Source organism: Mercenaria mercenaria, chromosome 5 (assembly GCF_021730395.1).
Source record: "Mercenaria mercenaria strain notata chromosome 5, MADL_Memer_1, whole genome shotgun sequence".
NCBI lineage: Eukaryota > Metazoa > Mollusca > Bivalvia > Venerida > Veneridae > Mercenaria > Mercenaria mercenaria.
In genome coordinates, this window is record NC_069365.1 from 55,987,013 (window position 1) to 56,006,197 (window position 19,185).

The following is a 19,185-nucleotide window of genomic DNA, read 5'->3' on the forward strand; positions in this document are numbered from 1 at the left end:
ATAGTTTAAAAGAAGAAAGGGGAGGCTAAGGACAGACTAAATTTTTTTTAATCGAAGGTGACATTTTTCCCATGAATTTTATAGAAAAAATTTTAGCTTTCACAGAACAATCTGCTTAAAACATTTGGTCCCTTCCAGCAGATTTTATATCGCACATATTTTATCTATTTAATCTAAAAGATTAGTATGTCCCACTCGGGCATAACGATTTTGTAATTTTAACAATTTCTTGAGCGGTTTATAGCGACCTTAATTTGTAGGTTTGGGCCAACAAGATGAACGATGGCAAGTGTGGGTTTTTCCCCTTGGATTTTGTATACATATTTGCAAAACACATCACTTACCTCTACGTTTTGTTAAAGGGATTGTCACAGGGATTATGTTTTCAATTTGTAAATTCCGTCCCCGCAAATTGGGAACGGGTATGATTTATTTGATCACCGTTTCGTAAAAAAAAGTTACACTTTCACAAAATAACTTCTTTATGTTTTGTTTTTATTTGGGTATTTTAAAGTCACACCGACACAAAATTTTTGGGCATAAGCGACTTTTTTGCTTTTAAGGGGAGAAGACCAAACCCCCCCGTACATTATTTTGTCAGGGGGGGGGGCCCGAATTGAAGGGGGAAGAGGGCCCTTTAAAAAATTTTTTAGGCTTTTATATAGGGATTTGTGACATCAATGAATCCATATAAATGTTTCATATAATTAATATTTCAAACTATATAATTTTTATTAAATTTAGGGGTTGGGAACTCTTTGGTATTTTCAGCTGCATTGTGGTTTTTGAGCGAGTGTTTGAAGGCCAAAGAGGGTTTTATGTTTGGCTTGGGTGAATACTTCAACTGTTGTAACCGCCATTTTCTACCCAAATTTTATAAAATGGTTGACAGAAATGTACGGTCTAAATGGAATGTTTCTTATTCTTGCTGGGCTCAGCTTAAATATCTTTGTTCTTTTCACTATGTGTTGGACAAATCGTGTTGCTGTCATAAACGCCCGAGCACAGGAGGCAACAAGTACAAAAACAGAATTCGATGATTGTACTGGAAGTTCCAGAAAAGGGTGTAATTCGTTAATCGACATTATGCTTAATTGCATTGCACATGCTAATAAACTGTTTCACGTGCCTTATGTACTTGTACTTACTTCAAGTAGTTTATCTCTCGCAATATTAAATGGATATGTAGGAGTAATGCTTGACATCGCTTTATGGAAAGGAATGACAAGTTCACAAGGATACATTACTTTTGTAGTGTATTATTCATGCACCGCTGTGTCATGTGTAGTGGTAGGACTTCTCAAACAAAAGAAGGGAGTGAATTCCTTGGTTTATCCGATTCTTTCTACCTTTTGCGGATGTTGTGGTCAATTGCTCATAATATTTACATCAAAATATGCCGTATATATGCTCGGGACAGCTCTCACCGGCATGACATACGGGGGTGTTATAGCTTCGTCATTATCCGTTATTGTGCAAATGGTCAGCCAAAAGCAAGTACCTGTGGCAGCTGGACTTTTTTCAACATTAGCAGGACTAGCATCGCTTGGAGTCGGACCATTATATGGTAATAAACTAACGTTATATCCCATTTTAATGGAAATGTTGTAAATTATGATTATATTGGGGTCTCTGTTAATGCTTTAAATGAGGACTGACATAATGTTACAACTATTATAAAATTCAATTTTGAGCATGTATTTAAAGTTCCATAAGGCGCTCCAAATTGCAGGTGAAAAACATGAAACAGATGTTCATATATATGTTATGCTTAATTACATGGTTTGAATAACACATTTTCATTACTAAGCATGAACTAGAGATAGAACCTATTTTTTTCAAATCATAGGTATGAAGTTAAAAAGCTTTGAAATGAAGGCAAATGTCCATATATTTCTCAAATATAGATATATTGACAATATTTTAATCAGAGGCGAAGAGTTATGAGTATTTAATATTTTTATATAAAAAATGTGATCAAGAAAATGTAACTCTTCTTGAATATGGAGAGCTGAAACATCAGAGCAGGGACGTAATATATAATAGAATAAATTGAATATTTTCTATTTGGGTGCATTTGATTTAATATCTCGATTGCAAAATAATGATCCATGATACTTTTCACTAAAAATATAGAACACCTGGAACAGTCTGATAACAGCAAATACATGCTGTAGCAGAATGCAAATATTTAAGTTCCGTTTGGGACTCGAACCCAGGACCTCTCACACCTTAGACAGAAACTCTTCCACTTCCCTATAACAGCAGTAGCTATAGCTAGGCTGTTTATGTGCAACCCTATTCTCTTCCCAACTACTTTACGTGAATTGGAACAATTTTGCGACAATGTTCGGTATACTCTTGATTATCGGCGTATTCGTTTTGTTACTTAACGGCAATTTTTGTGTAAAGAAAAATTATAATCTACTTTTGACAACATTTTAATCGGTCAAAACTGCCCAAATTTCTCTACGTGTTTTCTAAGAGTATGAACTTACTAACTGGTATTACCAGTGAAATATAACTTGCACTGAATCTTTAATATTTGACCTTTTAGTAGCAGGCGAACGGAAAAGTGAGTTTTGTCCAAATTTAAGCAATCATTTTACCAGTTTCGAGAAGATTTCAATTGCCAGGAAATTACAGTTTCAAACTAAAAACCTTTCTACAACACACGAAGTCATTAGCATTCACTGTCAATCAGTATTATGACTAAGATCGACTGTCATTCATTCATCCAATAATTCATAGACAGAGTCCATTGTTTACATTTTTAATCGTAACCGGTGCACTTGTAAAAACCACTATATTTTGGAAAACATTAAAAGAATACGTTAGGGCGAATGTGATTATCTTTTTGTAATTTACATCCCGTTTGATAATGCCGTTCGGACCAATGTTTTTGTGCGACAGCATCCACTTGCAGTCAGCCGCTTAAGAACACAATATCTTACATTTTCACTCGTGACTATGTATTGCATTCGGTATTCGCTCGCAATCGGTTTAACACTGAAACTGCAAGTATCCTCTTTTCAATAGTAGGCAATTAATGTAAATATAGTTACCAAATGCAATACAGGTTTACAAATTTACTAGTATCTCCAATGTTCATTTTCAAATGTGCAGAGACTATATAAAAAGTCAAACTCGTCTCTAAAGACAACATTTTTGAAAATAAAATGACATTTGTTGACATGTGATCTCCCAACAAAGTATATATATATTCATAATTAAACAAAAAGATCAAATTGTAGTCCTTATAAATATGTTTCATAGTAGATGCCAGTGTTCATAGGTGTTTTATCGCACGTCTGATTGTATCTTTTCATATACATACATATCACATTTTTCAAAGTCAGCCGCGTAAATTATTTTCATTGGTATAATTATATCGGAATACAATCTTCAGTCTTACAAATGTATATGCCGCAAAACTCACGTTGCATTTATTTGTACATCAGGATACCCAGTCAAGGTCAACTTAGACAGTTGTAACTTTCGTTCTTGCATATTTTAAATGTGCACCAAAAATGGGTTATTACATACACTGCTTCATTTACCAAGCGTCATAGTTTATTTACAACTGTATTTGTCCTTTTGATATTTTTCGTGATACTGTACGTTGAGATCCTGCTTTATCTGTAACACGTTTTTCCTGCTTTACACGATCCAGATATAAAAGTTATTCATCATTCTCAAGGTTTCTAGGGTAAGCAGAAGTTAGTTTTGAATGTTTAAGATACCTTAAGTAATGTCAACTTTATGGATAAAATGTGTTTTTCCTTATGTAAAGTTAGTGCCCATAAACAATTTCAAAAAAAAATTCCGACATTTCACAAAAATGTTACAAGTATTGTGCTAACTAAGATATTCTGAATAGTTTATAATAATCAATCAAACATTCATCAACTAATAAAGCCAAAATCAGAATTTGCAATTAGGGAGTAGAATACATCTTCCCAAAAATTAATACCTACAGCAGTGTGTGTTTGGCTCTGTACTGACTGACATTGACATATAAATACGTAGAAAAATACAAAACAGTTTGGTGTCGAAAATCGGTAAAATACAGATGTGCTCAACGCAAAACCTTTTGGAGTATCCCTAGATAGAGACCTAAGACTACGAATCGAGAAGTGAAAATGCTTGGACTCTGTGTTTGTAAATGACATTAATATGATGATCCTACGCAACCAAACAAAACAATAGCAGACTTGGAGAGTCTGCTTCCTGGAGGTAATGGCATGTGCAACTAGAGGAAACCCTTGAAAGAACGAATTTCTCAGGTTCATACGAAGTAGAAATAAAATTACAGTCCATGCAAAGAAGTTACCGTCTAACTTCACGAGATTCCTAAAAAGCTGTTATATCTATACTCCAAAGTAAGAATTAAATAGTACTCGAAAGGTTTCCTCTTTCATCATTTTTCGAACATAAACTGTAAAACAAGATCTACATGTATACATCATGCTGTGAATTACTTTCCTTTTAACTTGTGAATATGATTCAATATATTAATGGTCATTTTGGACATTCCTTTCAATCATTAACATGATTCTACAAGAGGCTAAAATAATGAGGGAGCCATTAGGCTGCTTATTTTTAGAATCGTATTGTTTGATAAACACCGAGCACTCACAACGTTTAGCTGTCCACTCCTTCATTTAGTTACCGTTATGTTTAACAAGTTTATTGTTTCAGTTATTTTGTGGGACCTTAAGGGCTCGGTGGATTAACAGATCAGTTCAAAAATCTTCAAATCACTTATCTTTAAAGCTATCATATGACATTTTATAACTAGGTTAATTGCCTTTTTGTTTCGTAGCTTATTTGTTTGGTGTATCAAACCATAAGGGTCATGTCAAGAAATCTCGAAATTTCAATAATAGAGAGATCAGTAAAAAGGTCTTATGTTATGTTAAGGATAAATGATTGAACAGGCTATCAAAGTACCAGTCAGTCTCGACCCAAAGGTCAGTTCATATCAAACGGAGAACACGAAGGGAGTGATAAACTCAAGTGTATTTCAATATTGGATGTTATTTTCAGTGCGACTTTTTCTATTAAAATATTGATAATAAAATTCGAAGAAAATGTGGAGATTCATTTATCAACAAGGGAACAGCTCGACATAATTAAACTTATTGTTACAGAATGCAAAAAATAAACTTGTACGCAGACGGAAGAAAAAAAGTGTTTATTAATAACTATTCTTTTCCAGTATTAAAAAACGGACAGCGGGTTTTCATCATAAGCTGATCTGTAGCCAAATTAATAATATTTAAAGATAAATTCAAAACAAATCAAGTTGCTATATAAAGGTTAACCATTATCATGTTGTACACGACTGATTCTGCCTTTGCGCCCAGTGTAGATCATTATCGGGATTGTGCAGGCTGATCATGATCTGCGCTGTTCGCCATTCAGTCAGTATCCTTTTGGTAAGCACCCCTTTAAACAGCTAATGGTACCGTCCAAACTGAAAGATGGACAAATTCGTTATAGAAATTTAGCAGGATAAGGGTTGAAAGTTCATATTACCACCCTTGCATCTCTTTATAAACGATATAACCAATGAATGGTAAAGTCCTAAACTGAAAGAGAAGTATAGGAATACCCGTGAAATGGAAAAGATATGGTTAAAATTAACCTGTAACAAATGTGGACTGAATGTTAGGCGACACAGAATGTGGTAATGTTCCAGTGAATCAGAGAAGCGAAGTATTTAATCTTTAAGTTAGATAAATCTATGTAGCATTTATTAATTATGTATTCTGTCTTCACACAGGTAGTATCCGAGATATCTCTGGTAGCTACAGGAGTGTCCTTGTTACAGTTTCATGTGTACAAGCACTGTCTTCTGTTCTTTTTATCATTGCCTTGATAACTAACAGACGGCGAAAGAAAAGATTACAGAGTGACAGGTCAAATGAGATAATCGCTTCAACAAGACTCTAGAGAAAAGACAGATATCACAATAACACAGTAACACAGTGATAAATGTACAGAGTGTAATTGAGAAAAGTCGTAGAAAAACGAAGTACACGGAAATAGGACATACAGAAAGGAGGAACACTGTAGCAACCCACGTCTCCTCCCAGTCCACTTTCTCCTGGGAACGGTTCGAGGCAAAACCATCACTTGCTACTTCAAATTAGCGTACTGATGCCAAGCATAACTCCTTTATCACAATCACCAAACCAAATTTATGTCCTAAATTACCAAACAGTTTAAATAAAATTATTTTAAGGCAGTAAATTTGTGTCTATGTTCAATTTTCATATTATGTTCAATGATCGGACACATATGCGTTTAGATGTTTATATTTCTGTTCGATTATCGCATACAAATGACTATTTTCATGTTACGTTTGTTCGATGATAAAAAAAATATATTTGATTATCGCACAAACTCTGTTTTTTACTATTTATATGTCCAATAATCGAAGACATATTTGATACATTACTGTATATATGCATTCAATAATCGAAGACATATTTGGTACAAACTTCTAAATGTGTGTCTAAAAATCGAAGACTTATTTAATGCATGCTACTATATGTGTGCGGTTATTGAACATAATATAAAAATCGAATATAGACACAAATCTACTGCCATATTACTTCACAACAGAACAATATCGTAACGATCAGGGACACACTGAAAAGCGGAGATATTCTTAATTAAAGAAATACAATGTAATATGGTTTTTTTTTAACAACTTGTCTCCATATTTGAAATAACTGTGCGTCGAACATAGTTCTCCAGAAAATATCAGATATTTTCTTTTATTTTCTCCAATATGATAAAAAGCATAACATATATACATCAAATTTGATAAACTTTATACACTCGATTAGTATATACATAAACTAAACTACTGTTTTATGTAATTAATGTTGTACAAAAGTACCGTATAATAATAATAAAAGCACATTATTCGTAAAGATTTAATATACTAACCCGTATAAAGTATATCCGAATGTTGAAGTCAATCCACACGTTATTAGACCAGAAAGTATCTGACATACTGCATACTTCAACTTAAATTTTAATAATTGCACTTTGACCTTAACAGTAAATGCGAAATCAGATGTACTCAAAACTTATTAGAAAAAATACATTATCCAGGCCACTATTCGTTAAATGCAACTATAATTATAATGGAATAAATAGAACAACTGAAATCACATTTCTCTTAAAAGTGATACTCCTTACAAGAAAAGCTACTTGTCCTTTTTAACTGATACAGCGATCGAATATAGATTATAAGAATCTTTCACTGGTTGAAGATGCGGATTGAAATATCTGGTTCCAGGATAATTGTTTACTAATAAACAAACTGTGGAGTGTTATATTACCCGTTTAACGGTCTAAATCACTGCATGAATAGACCGGTTATTAACATAAACACGAGTTTGTTATAATCAATACTTTATAGTCTGTCTAAAACATTAATTTAAATGTGATTTCAGCTGTTCTATTTATTCCATTATAATTATAATTGCATTTAAAAGTAAAATTTAAGATGAAGTATGCATCCAACAAACGTTGATAGTTTTTTTCACCAAAAAAGAAAGAAAATATTGTGTTTAAGATAGTTTTTTTATTTGTCCGAAACAGCGTAATGTCTGAAGAAACTTCTGTCTCACATTTTCAATTGTACATAATTATTTGTTATTGTAAACGACATTTTTTTCAAATTTTGATTCAAAAACAGGAATCTGTAAGATTTTCATTAAACGCGCAGATAATAAAAGATACTTTCTGTGATAATTTCATTATGAAAGGTAATCAGAAATGTCGTAGTTGTCATAATGTGTGTATAAAATATCATCACATTAATTGCAAAGAATATGGTATCTTTATTATCAACTAGTATTCATTTGGAAAGCAAACAGGGGGACCGGTAAGCCTCAATTCGGTTTACCTTGATCGTAGAATATGATATACATTTGCATTTTTTGTGCAGCATTTATGTTTAGGCGCTTAATAATTATTTTGATTTTCTTTTATACTTCTGTCAAATTGAATATTGTATCGCCTTTGTTTTTAACAAATTAGTCGTTTTTTTTCTTTGTCTTTTATAATAACAATAATGTATTTAAAAACAGACCGGCATTAGACAGTAGATAGTTGCTTGAAACCTAGGAGTTGCATTGAACAATTTTCTCACCGCCTTTAATTGTTTGATAAAATCAAGTACCGGTAAAATATTGGGTTTCAGAACACTAAATTTTGAAAATGGCCCGTATTGCACATCCATTGAGACCTGTGCCAAATTGTCTGCAAGTGAATAATCTGAAACGTATGTATAATTAGTTAGCATGAGACTTAGACGTTAGTGTAAGTAATGGTGTTAAGAAAATTATCTCATACCGGTAACGTGTGCTTAATCTGAATGGACAGATGACCGTTTCCTTTCTAACTGCATTCAAAATACCGGAGGAAATATTTTACACTCCTCCGCCTTCCATGAGCTAGGGAAATTGATTCAAGCATTTGTATGTTTCACAACAATTACTCATTAGCAGATTTCATTTGTTCAATAAACAAAATAAATCATTTATTGAATACAAATGTCATTTGAATACATAAACACCCATCTCCTCTATTAAAAAAAATGAACCCGGGCCAAACTAAAATTTGCTTTATTTAACATGGTATGGCCTACGAGTGCATGTGTGCATTTTAATGCAAAGGATGTCGTTGGTAAATGCATAGAACAGGCTCGACGGAGACGCCTTTAATTGAAAACAATCAAGATAGCCTTATGAGTATAACGCTCTCATAATCATGGCCGTAAATTGAAAATTGTAATCCTTAAAAAAATGAAGGAATTTGACTTTATGGAAAACAAACTCTTATAAGACCTAATTCACAAAGACAGTTCACAAACAGACTGGAACTATTAACAGAACGTTTGAATACACGAGGGATACCGTTACTAAGAAGGAAATCAAAGATTGGACTCTTCTTACAAATAATATCAGTATACACGGCAATATGTCGAAATCTACGAAATCTAAATGGACAACTGTCGTTCCAGTATGCTAGATTAATATGATGCTGATTATCAGTGCAAACATGCATTTCAATATTAAATGTGTGATTGGAATAGCAAGAAAACAGCTAAACGGACACACCTATGATTTGGCGCTAAGAAAAGAGAAAGCCCAAGAAAGCCTAATGAGAAGAAAGCACATACAGCCACGGCCGTAAATGGATGATTGTAAATTAGATGTTATTGTAAATAATGGAATTAGACCTTATGAAATACAAAGCATTATAAAGCTTATTTCACAGACATGCAACAGGCAGGTCAGAATTATTAACAGAACATGATAATGCAAGAATGACACTGTTAGCAACACATATAGGAAAATTTCAATTGAAAATCACGGGGCTAAAAGGTATTGTAAATTTGAGAATTTACACAAAATGCGTTGATATGAGGAAGACTTTAAAATAAATCAGAATTTGAAAAAAAAATGTCTTCCTATTTATCACAAACACTTATCATTTGATCGTATGAAAATTTCAGTTAATTGTTTGATAAAATCGAATAAAATCTCGGTTTCAGGACACTAAATTTTGAAACAAAAATGGCCCATATTGCACACCGATTAATGATTAAATAATGGTTAATGATCTGTAAAGAGTATGTATAATTAGTAGCATCAGACATGGACGTTACGATAAGAAATGGTGTTAAGAAATGTGTATCATAATGGTAACGTGTGCTTAATCAAGATATATCGATGACCGTGTCCTTTATAACTGCGTTCCGATGCCTGAGGAAACATATTACACCCGCCCGCCTTCATGGAGCTGGGGAAATCGATTAAAGCATTTATTTATGTTCCACAACAATGACTCAATAGTAGAATTTTTCTTTATTAATATACATGATAAATAATCTACTGAATAGAAATCTATTCTACTTTATTCAAAAAAATGAACCCGGGCAAAATTTGCTTTATCTAAAATGGTATGGCCTACGAAGGTATGTGTGTATTTTAATGTTAAAAGTGTCGTAGGAAAGAACTTAGAACAGGAAAGACGGAGACACCTTTAATTAATCGCTAAGCGGAAGAAAACGATCAGGACAGCCTTATGTTTATATCAAAATTAGTTCAAGACTAGAAAAAGGAACTATTGATTTCGAAGTTTCAATATTTTTGTCTAATTGACGACTCTAACTTTTGCAGAGGTTCATCATCAAAGCCATATGCTGTTTTCTGTAGACGTCACTGCAAATTATTGTTATCTATCATCATGTCTTTTAATTATAATCATTCCTTGAACCTGGCACATTTTCTTTCATGAACTGAATTCATATACCCGGCAACAGTGCGCCATTAAAATATCACACTTGTTTCGAAAGATATTCAATCTATTTACATTTAAATTGTATCATAGTTTCTTGGAGAACATAACTGATAAGAACAAGTTAATTGAATATAATACAGTTCATATGCAATTGTTTATGGGAATGAGACATCTTATAAATACAAAATCGATGACAAACTTTGTACAACGGATAGCATGTCCGATTTGTAAATGTCCATTTCATATGGATTTAATAATAAATAAATCCTTTTAAAATGAAATGTCTATGACAGTTGTAGAAATAGAGTACAAAGAAGGCACTTTTTTCAGGATAGGTAATTGCCGGTTGGTGTAAAATGTAATATATGTACACGATCAATTGTTTCCGACCTATTTGCTCAAGCTGTACAAAAAGTGTTTTGTTATTTTTGTTTTTAAATCAGCACCACCCCTTCGCACACTAATAAGATCGGTCACAACATAAGCACACGGGAATTTGCGGAAACACTTTTGCAGATTCCGTTATTTCATTACAATCAGTAGAATGTCATTGGTTCTTTCTAGTATTGACATAAATGATTATAATGTATAGTGGACGCAACTTGACCCCAATGGTTGACCTTTGTATTATAATACATAATGAGGCACAACCTATTATTGAAAAGGAGTGTACGTAAAACGATTCCTCTCTTTGTATTCATAAATTTAGATACACGGTTACCCTAAGCACCCCTTATTTCTACAATGAAATAATCGATATGAATAATCAGCCTAAGGTCAACCATCGCGGTCAAGTTGCGACTACTATATATACAAGAGAAATAATCGTCACTGTAAGTAAAGTCTTAGTAAATTTTAATTGCTTACCTTTTGTTCTTGTATTTTTGTTTATAAAACACACAAAACACATTAAAGTAATAATAAACTTATTGTATATATATGTCTATAAATATATGTCTTGTTTGAATGGAATCATCCATTGAACCGGAACAGGTAAGTTAAACGTTGAAAAATAGATCGACTGCATAATATTTTCCTCATTGATTGCATTTTATTTCCCGGCTAAACTACATTACACTACACTACACTACACTACACTACACCTCACTAAATTAAACTACATTCGGGAACGCAAAATAGCCAAAATCAATAGACTTGGAGTCTGTTTTCTAAGTACTTTGACTTTAAAAACATATTTAGGTCGAACTCTTCACCTGTCTTGACATATATTCCTATTTGAAATTCAAATTATCTTCTGATTGAAAAGAGGTGTTGAAATACCATAAAATTATTATCAAAAACATTGTTTTATTCTGTTGGTATATTTCTATTCCAGATAAGGATCCGGGATGCATATAGTGTTTGAAACCCCTATCGTTCACCAGTCCGTCCGCCACACTATCTCATTCGAATTGAATCTTTCGTACCTTTTAAACTGTATATGAGTGACGATGTTCACTTCAAGGAATATCAAGTCCCCGGCCAGTGTCTTCAAATTTATAAGTTGCGTACTAAGACGTTTATAAGAAATTATTTTCTGATGACAAATCTGAAATAAGTCTAATTTCTACGAAGGTGTATGGGTTAGAAGATGGACTCCTAGCCCAGGAGTCGTAGGTTTTGATACCGTCCGGGACGGAATTTTAGTGTGATTATCATAGGTGCGAGCGCTGGCTAATAACACTGAAATAGCCATCTAGCATAATTTATCTATTGTTGTAAAATAAAAATAAAAATTTGAAACTAAATTGAACTACAGGAAACTGGAAGAGGGGTTATAGAACCATATTTTCCAAAATGAAATGTGTCACACTTGAAGGGCACATATATAAATATTTTGTTTGCCGACGTTTGTCCATCCCTTCTGTTCCTCCTTGTCTCCATAACCTCTGGCCAGGTTTGCACGAACCCATTCTTTTCATAGAGTCGCCTTTGTGTTTTGTTCGCTTATTTTGTTTTTTTTGTCAGAGCTATGGGATCTTGTAATTGTTTGTCAATAAAACATATAGGGGGAACATTATCCTAAACTCATTTTCCAGTTTTGACATAGATTAACCAGTATGAAGAGTAGTTATACATTGTGAAACCGCATAGTACTCAATCCATGTAACCATAATACCAGTTCCAAGGAGGCGGTTTTTTTTTACTTCTACTACTACCACTATCATTATTATTATTACTACTAGACTAAGTACTCCTGCTTCTTGTTCTTCTACTCCTTCTATTAATTCTTCTGCTACTAAAACAAAATCAACTTCTACTACTTAATAGTGTTCTTACTACTACAACTACAACAACAACAACAACAACGACTACTACTACTACTACTACTACTAGTAGTACTACCACTACTTCTACTGTTACTACTATTTCTACTACCATTAAGAACAGCTAAGCTGTTGTTACTGCTGCCATTGTAAATAACACTATATAAATTTCTATTTTTTCAAGACACGAAATCAATACACAATGACATATACAATTCAATGCTAGACGGGGTAGAAACCTCACCAGTATGGTGCCAGCGCCTAATGGTTACAAAATCGATCACAATACCAAGTGCGAAACCGCAACGACATAAAAAAGGTTTCTCAAGTCATTTAACATTAATCAGATTCTATGGTAGCGAACCTTATGTAGCATGTGACCTGCTCAGTAAATATATTTTGGTGCTCGTATCCAATCAATATGTGAGAAAATGAGATGCACAATTTTGGTAAAATGATACTTTCTTCGAAGAAAAAGTGGTTTGGGTTGACCTGTTGGACAGCTAAACAATTTAATCTACCCTCGTGTGTCGTACTTACTGAACATCCATTCTAGTCGGGTGCTATTTATCACGGTGTGAAGATTTTATGGAACCGCTGCGTGATCAGTGCATGTATTCCGTGTTAAGTGACCTAATTACGGAGCGTGATAGGGCAGTGACAGCGTGATCGTGTCTAATGCAAATTAAATGAAAGCAAAGGTGGGTCACTAAAAACCGCCAAAGATGCAACATATTTTATTGACCCATCCAATGCAAATTTTAATCACATCAAAAACCTTATTCTGTTACACACTTCACAGGAAATATGAAATATGTGACTGTGTTGTGTGAAAAATGAGACCCCGGTTTTTACATCTGCGACGACTAGGATACTTTTCTTCCCATGTGTGCAAAATGTGATCTGGAAAAATATGGTCCTACAAAGTGAGGTTCTGGGAGTTTAATTCATCAAATATTCGCTTGATATAATATCTTATGTTTAGTCGTACGTGTAGAATTCAGGCATATGCAGGTTTTATTTTTCCTTAAATACAACACTTTTCTTCTAGCCTGGTTACATTTTAAAATTATCAAAGGCATTGGACAAGTCTAATGGTTAAAAAGGCCACTATTTTGTATTCTTTTGTCAAAAAGAGGGAATTATCCTTCTTTCGTCCTTTAAATACTTCAACATCAGTATTTGTGTTATCATATAGGAAGAGTTTATTTTATATTCATATTTATATACTCATATTTACAACGTCTTAAGTTCTTTCACATTAACCTTTAACCTGCTGAATTTCTAAATTTGACTCGTATTTCATTCAATTTGGTCAGTACCATTTATAATTTAAACGTGTGTCCACTGAAAATTTACAGACAGAATAGCGACCAGTGCAGACAAAGATCAACCTGCACGGGACACGGAAGTGCAGGCTGATCTTGGTCTGCACTGATCACAAAGGCAAAATCACTTGCCCGCCAGCAGGCTAAAGGTTATGGCAAATAGAAATAACATCTTGAAGAAGACATGTACAAAATGTGTATCTAAATGCTCATGTAAAGACAGACACAATTATATTTGTAATTCCTACGAAATCTTAGAGCGTCTTATATAATTTTATGGCCTGTCATATCCTGCAATTGCATGTAAAATGACATTTTCCTAGTCTTATTGGCACATTAGTATGTTTTCCTATTTTCAAATATTTCGACTTACACTTCATACAGTTTATGAATTAAGTTTTAGAAGGCATACTGTACTTGCGTATTATATCATGGACAGGTGAAGCACACTACAGTATGTTAAAATATAGAAAATGAAATTATAAACTAAGTTAGAAATATATTAAATATTAATCGTGATGTAGAATTGAATAAAAGTAAGATAGATGCATGTTTGAGAAAGATTATCGATACCTCAGTTAATTCAGTTGTGGACTAAAAGAGAAAGAATATCTACGTATAAAAGCAAATCATGTGAACATACCAATTTAAACGCTTGCATTGGTTTTGTTTGGGCCATGCCATACATAATATATTTATTCAACATACAGGTTTTTACGTATGTGATTCATAAATATATTTCGATTTGAATGCGTCATATATTTCTATTATGTCCTTTGTAACAGCTTGCATGTTGTACATTCGGTCAAGCTGTGTTTATATGTCTGAAAGCAGATATATATTCAGTAGTTCAGTTGTGAATTCCGTTGCCATTGTGCTATTCAGTAAATGACTCCCAAGACTTATGAACCGTATTGTGTGTTATCAGTATAAATAAATTCTTATAACATGAACATATTCCTTGGTATGAATTTAAGATAAATTTGTGAAAATATTTACACAATAGCGAAACATTAATCGAGGCCAGCATATGGGTTATAACGTGGACATGGAAACTGTTTGTCCTTTTCAAACAACAAAAAAGAATATGCCATTGAATATTCAATTATGGTTGTAGTTGTTTGAGAGCAAGCAAAAATTAAAAGGTAGAGTGGACTCGCTTGAAACATTTTGCAGCATGAGGCCGAAACCGCGCGCCTCAAAGTATGTCAAACACAAAAAAATATAATGGAGAAAACATAGCAGACGGATTTGCTTTATTATCCGCAAAACAATTCATAAAAGACATAAAATTGGGTTAATTGTTTGTTCGGTAAGAAAGGAAAAAGTTAAGTAGAAAAAAGAATGGACATAAAATATTACAGATGCATGTAAATATTCTCAGGAATGCAATATTTGTTTTATAATTCCGAAAACATATATAGGTAAAAGCAATTACTGGACAATCAGCATAATGACTTTAATGATTTATTTAAATAAGCTATTAATACCCAATAAAATATCCAAGACAGTAGGAGATACTTGACTAAAGAATAAAATATGTAAAAAGATCCTTTGGAAGCAAAGAATGCGAACAAACTCCGAAATTTTGGCGAATTCGCTGTAAGACACTTTTTCAATCAATTTAATTGGTTTAGCCGAGACACCTTGTTTATCATTTTTGTATCTATGCACTGACAGCAGTAACATTCGAAAGAAACATATAAGTGTGATCACTCATTTTCTTAGTTTGATCATTACCTGTCCTGTCCAATGGCCAAAGTATCAATTCAAAATTTGACAAAAATTGTTTTCAAAATTTTTAACACGGAATGCCAACAATTAAAAGGGTTTTAATCCCATAATTTATAAGCGCCTCGTCACCTTTGATCTATGCAGTCTTAAACCCAGTGTGAAAGTATCCTATCACCCTACGGGAGATCTGAAAAATAATATCATATGCGCAAAAAATATAAAATAGCGATGTTGCAAATGTATTATGAAATAACTGATAATATCACGTACAGAAAAAAAAACACATTAAATCACTGGGAGATATGATATATTATTCAAGATTTTGCATTGGGTATTCATGTGAAGTATTAATAAGATAGATATCATTCGGCCTGTGATACTACTTCTATCGTTCTAAAAGTATGCTTTAGAATCTATTAATAGAATTTCAAACGTTTAAGGTTATAAAATTACATTTTATCGGTGTTGTTTGGATTATTTAAAATAAGAGTTAGTCGACCTCAAAACTTTTTTTGTTTACTTAAATTACAATGTAATTTAATGTGCATTTTCATTTAAAGGAGTAAAGAATACGTGCCACATTTAATTAACAAAAATATCGTACGTTGTTAAGACAGATACATAAATTAGCCCGATGTTGCTGTGCAGAAACTAAGTGACATCGCACGATTTTGTTTGCACTTCATAACGTAGCTTAGAATATATTGATTTCATGCATTTCAGTCTTTCTTTACAAAAAATATCATTGCTCCTTTTTTTCAAAAGAAAAATAAGCAATTATGTCTGTCAAGAGACGAGTTTTTTTTAAACTGACTGAGAGTATACTTCTGTTCGTCCGCCGATTCTGTTATTGAGAATATTTATTTTGTGCCGGTTAAAAGTTAGGACGGATTTTATTCATATTTTCTGCCGTTCAAACGTACGTCGGCAACGCATGCTGGATGCATTTTCAATCAATAGGACCACCAACGCTTTAAACACAACTAGTTCTAGATTATTTCGTTCATCTTTATTGCTATGACAATATTTCATAATAGCATATATTTATTAAACACTAATGAAATTACGTTGAATTCAGAATAACTTAATATGTAGCGTATCCGTGGTAATAAATACTCTACAGTTCTTCCTGACAGTGTTCTCTTTCTATAACTTCATTTCTTCTAAACAAAAATTCCTCTAACAAACATGTACTAATCTATATTTTCCTCTATACCGTTGTCTTGACTACATCGAAAGTCACCGTCTCAACGTCCAATGTCCTTAACTCCGGATCCTCTCGTAATCGACCAGGTCCTGACTTAAAACGCATCAACATAACTAACATTGTATTATAGGGCAACATGTGCAACAATATAATGAAAGTTGTTTGACAAAAGTAAACAATTTCTGACCATGAACATTTCCCGCAATTACTTGCCATTCTTTCCCAAGATCGGCTTCCTCCATTCAAAATAGAGTGTTTCCTCTGTCATTAATGATGATTTATATAAAAATACATGACAAGTGTCTACTGTCAAGCTTCCGTTCCATTATTACCGTATATATATTTCTTACCATATAATTTTCCTCTTTAGGTTGCTTAGGTTTGTGAAAATCAATTGAAATCAACACAATTAAAGATACAGATAATTATACGAGGGATGATCCAGAAGTAGTATCAGTGCGTCCGTTACTTGCTTTTCAGCATTCAATCGTGAAAAGTACAGTCACGTCCTCACAGATTTAAAGTTCGATGTGCAGCACTAAGCCTTGTTACCACTTGGTGACAAAAATATCAATTTCTGACGAATAAAATCGATGGCCATCACCGATACCATAGTCTATGTGCATGTCAATATCTCGATAATTAAGCAATAAATTTTAATGATGAATCAATGCAATATTGCATATAGATCAAGGTACTCGGCTATGAATTTTAATGTACTGGATATAATAAATTCCCGGTTATACGAAGGTTACCGGTTACCATCATAAAGGCTACAAAGTTTTCAGGATAAATCTAGTTACACTGTTAATCAAACGTGCAGATCTTCCATAAAATTGCCATATCAAATTACAAGTAGTAACGATTATATGTTATAAATTTCTTGATGGAGTTGGAAAATAATGAGCAAAAATAATTAGTGCCAGCATATAGGACCAATAATGTGAAATTACCAATCAGCTCCATAATAATCATTATCTGTTTGAAAGTAAAATAATCATTTTAGTATTCTTAGCTTAAATTCCAGAATATTGAACTACTCGTAATTTTGAAGAATTGATCTTAGGACTTAAATCAAAAGAACAAGTACTGTCTATTCATCATCATGGCAAAATTTAAAAAAAAAACTGAGTTATCGATAGGTACCAGCAGATTTCTACCTATAAATTCGTTTGGAAATAGTTAAAATCATTTTTAAGAAAAATGAAAGAAAATTTCCATGGCAATTTGCCATGGCAAAATAATGAATTTTCTTGCCAGGGCAAAATTATTTTGCCATGGCAAATGCAATTTTCTAGTACTTATTTGCAAAAAACTAGTAATGATATTATATCAAAACATACTAACTTTAAAATAGGTGGGTGAATGTAACAATTTAGGGCAATTTTCATTTTTGTAAAGCGCGTATAAATATGGGCTGAATTTGCCAATTGCCGGCGAGGCAAAAAGAAACCGGCGGCTATTTTAAACAGGAATAGTTGCCATTGTAAATTGTGAAAATGGTTTGCGAACTGTTACAGTCCACTAAATCTTAAAACAGTGACTTTCCATGGGTTATGCCCCAACATACGTTTAAGGACCGACGGTGTCAACCTACATGCTAAGCAATTAGTAAGAACTTCACTTTAATGACACTACTACACTTAAGCAAGTTGCAAGACAAGAACCAACTCCCACCATCTATTAAATGAAGAATGTAAACTATCGAAGAGTCTAAAACTGTAGCAGTTTTCACACCAATAAACAGGAAAATTGGCATTAGATCATATGGCAACTTTCCAGTTTTTGACGGTGTAAGAAGACCCAGGGTGCCACTTTTTGCATTATTTCATCACAGGCGAGCACTTTTGTACCACCGACCTCCCGAAAGCCAGCTGGATGGCTTCCTCACATAAAAAAATTCTACGCACCAAGTGAGCTTCGAACCCATATCGGGGCAGTGATTCAACGTCAGTGATCTTAACCATTTGGTCACGGAGTACTAAGTGTATTTTACGATTTTTTTGCATTGTATCCTTTCTAGCAAACATTTTAGAAGTTTTCACAGAATTAAAGTCATTTCCGAATTTTATCTATTACACGATAAAAGTATTACGGGCAAAGTTTATACATTTTGTGACTAAATTTGCTGTTCTGTCTATTTGTCCTTGTTGTTACAATGACTTTATGATATAGTGATATATTCTATCGAGATCTTCTGTTTTGCAAGAAGCGAAACCGAGAGTTGAGAAATAAAGATCCCATTGTAGTTTTGCGCGCCGGTAACTTTTTGAAAGTGTGTGTAGTTGAATTAATCTCTTTTATCATATTCTAAATC

At 33.2% G+C, this 19,185-nt stretch overlaps 1 protein-coding gene across 1 annotated transcript; it reads left to right on the forward strand.

Annotated features, from left to right (window-relative positions):
- The first annotated feature begins 894 nt into the window (after nt 1-894).
- LOC128557484 (uncharacterized) lies at nt 895-7,363 on the forward strand. The gene is made up of 2 exons (XM_053544878.1): nt 895-1,567; nt 5,789-7,363. The coding sequence occupies exons 1-2, from the start codon at nt 895-897 to the stop codon at nt 5,956-5,958; spliced, it is 843 nt and encodes a 280-aa protein (XP_053400853.1). The 3' UTR covers nt 5,959-7,363.
- The last annotated feature ends 11,822 nt before the right edge of the window (nt 7,364-19,185 follow it).

Coding starts and splice junctions, on each gene's coding strand:
- LOC128557484 (XM_053544878.1), top strand. CDS start 895: ATGTACGGTCTAAATGGAATGTTTCTTATTCTTGCTGGGCTCAGCTTA. Junction 1,568..5,788: donor TGGAGTCGGACCATTATATG/GTAATAAACTAA, acceptor GTCTTCACACAG/GTAGTATCCGAGATATCTCT.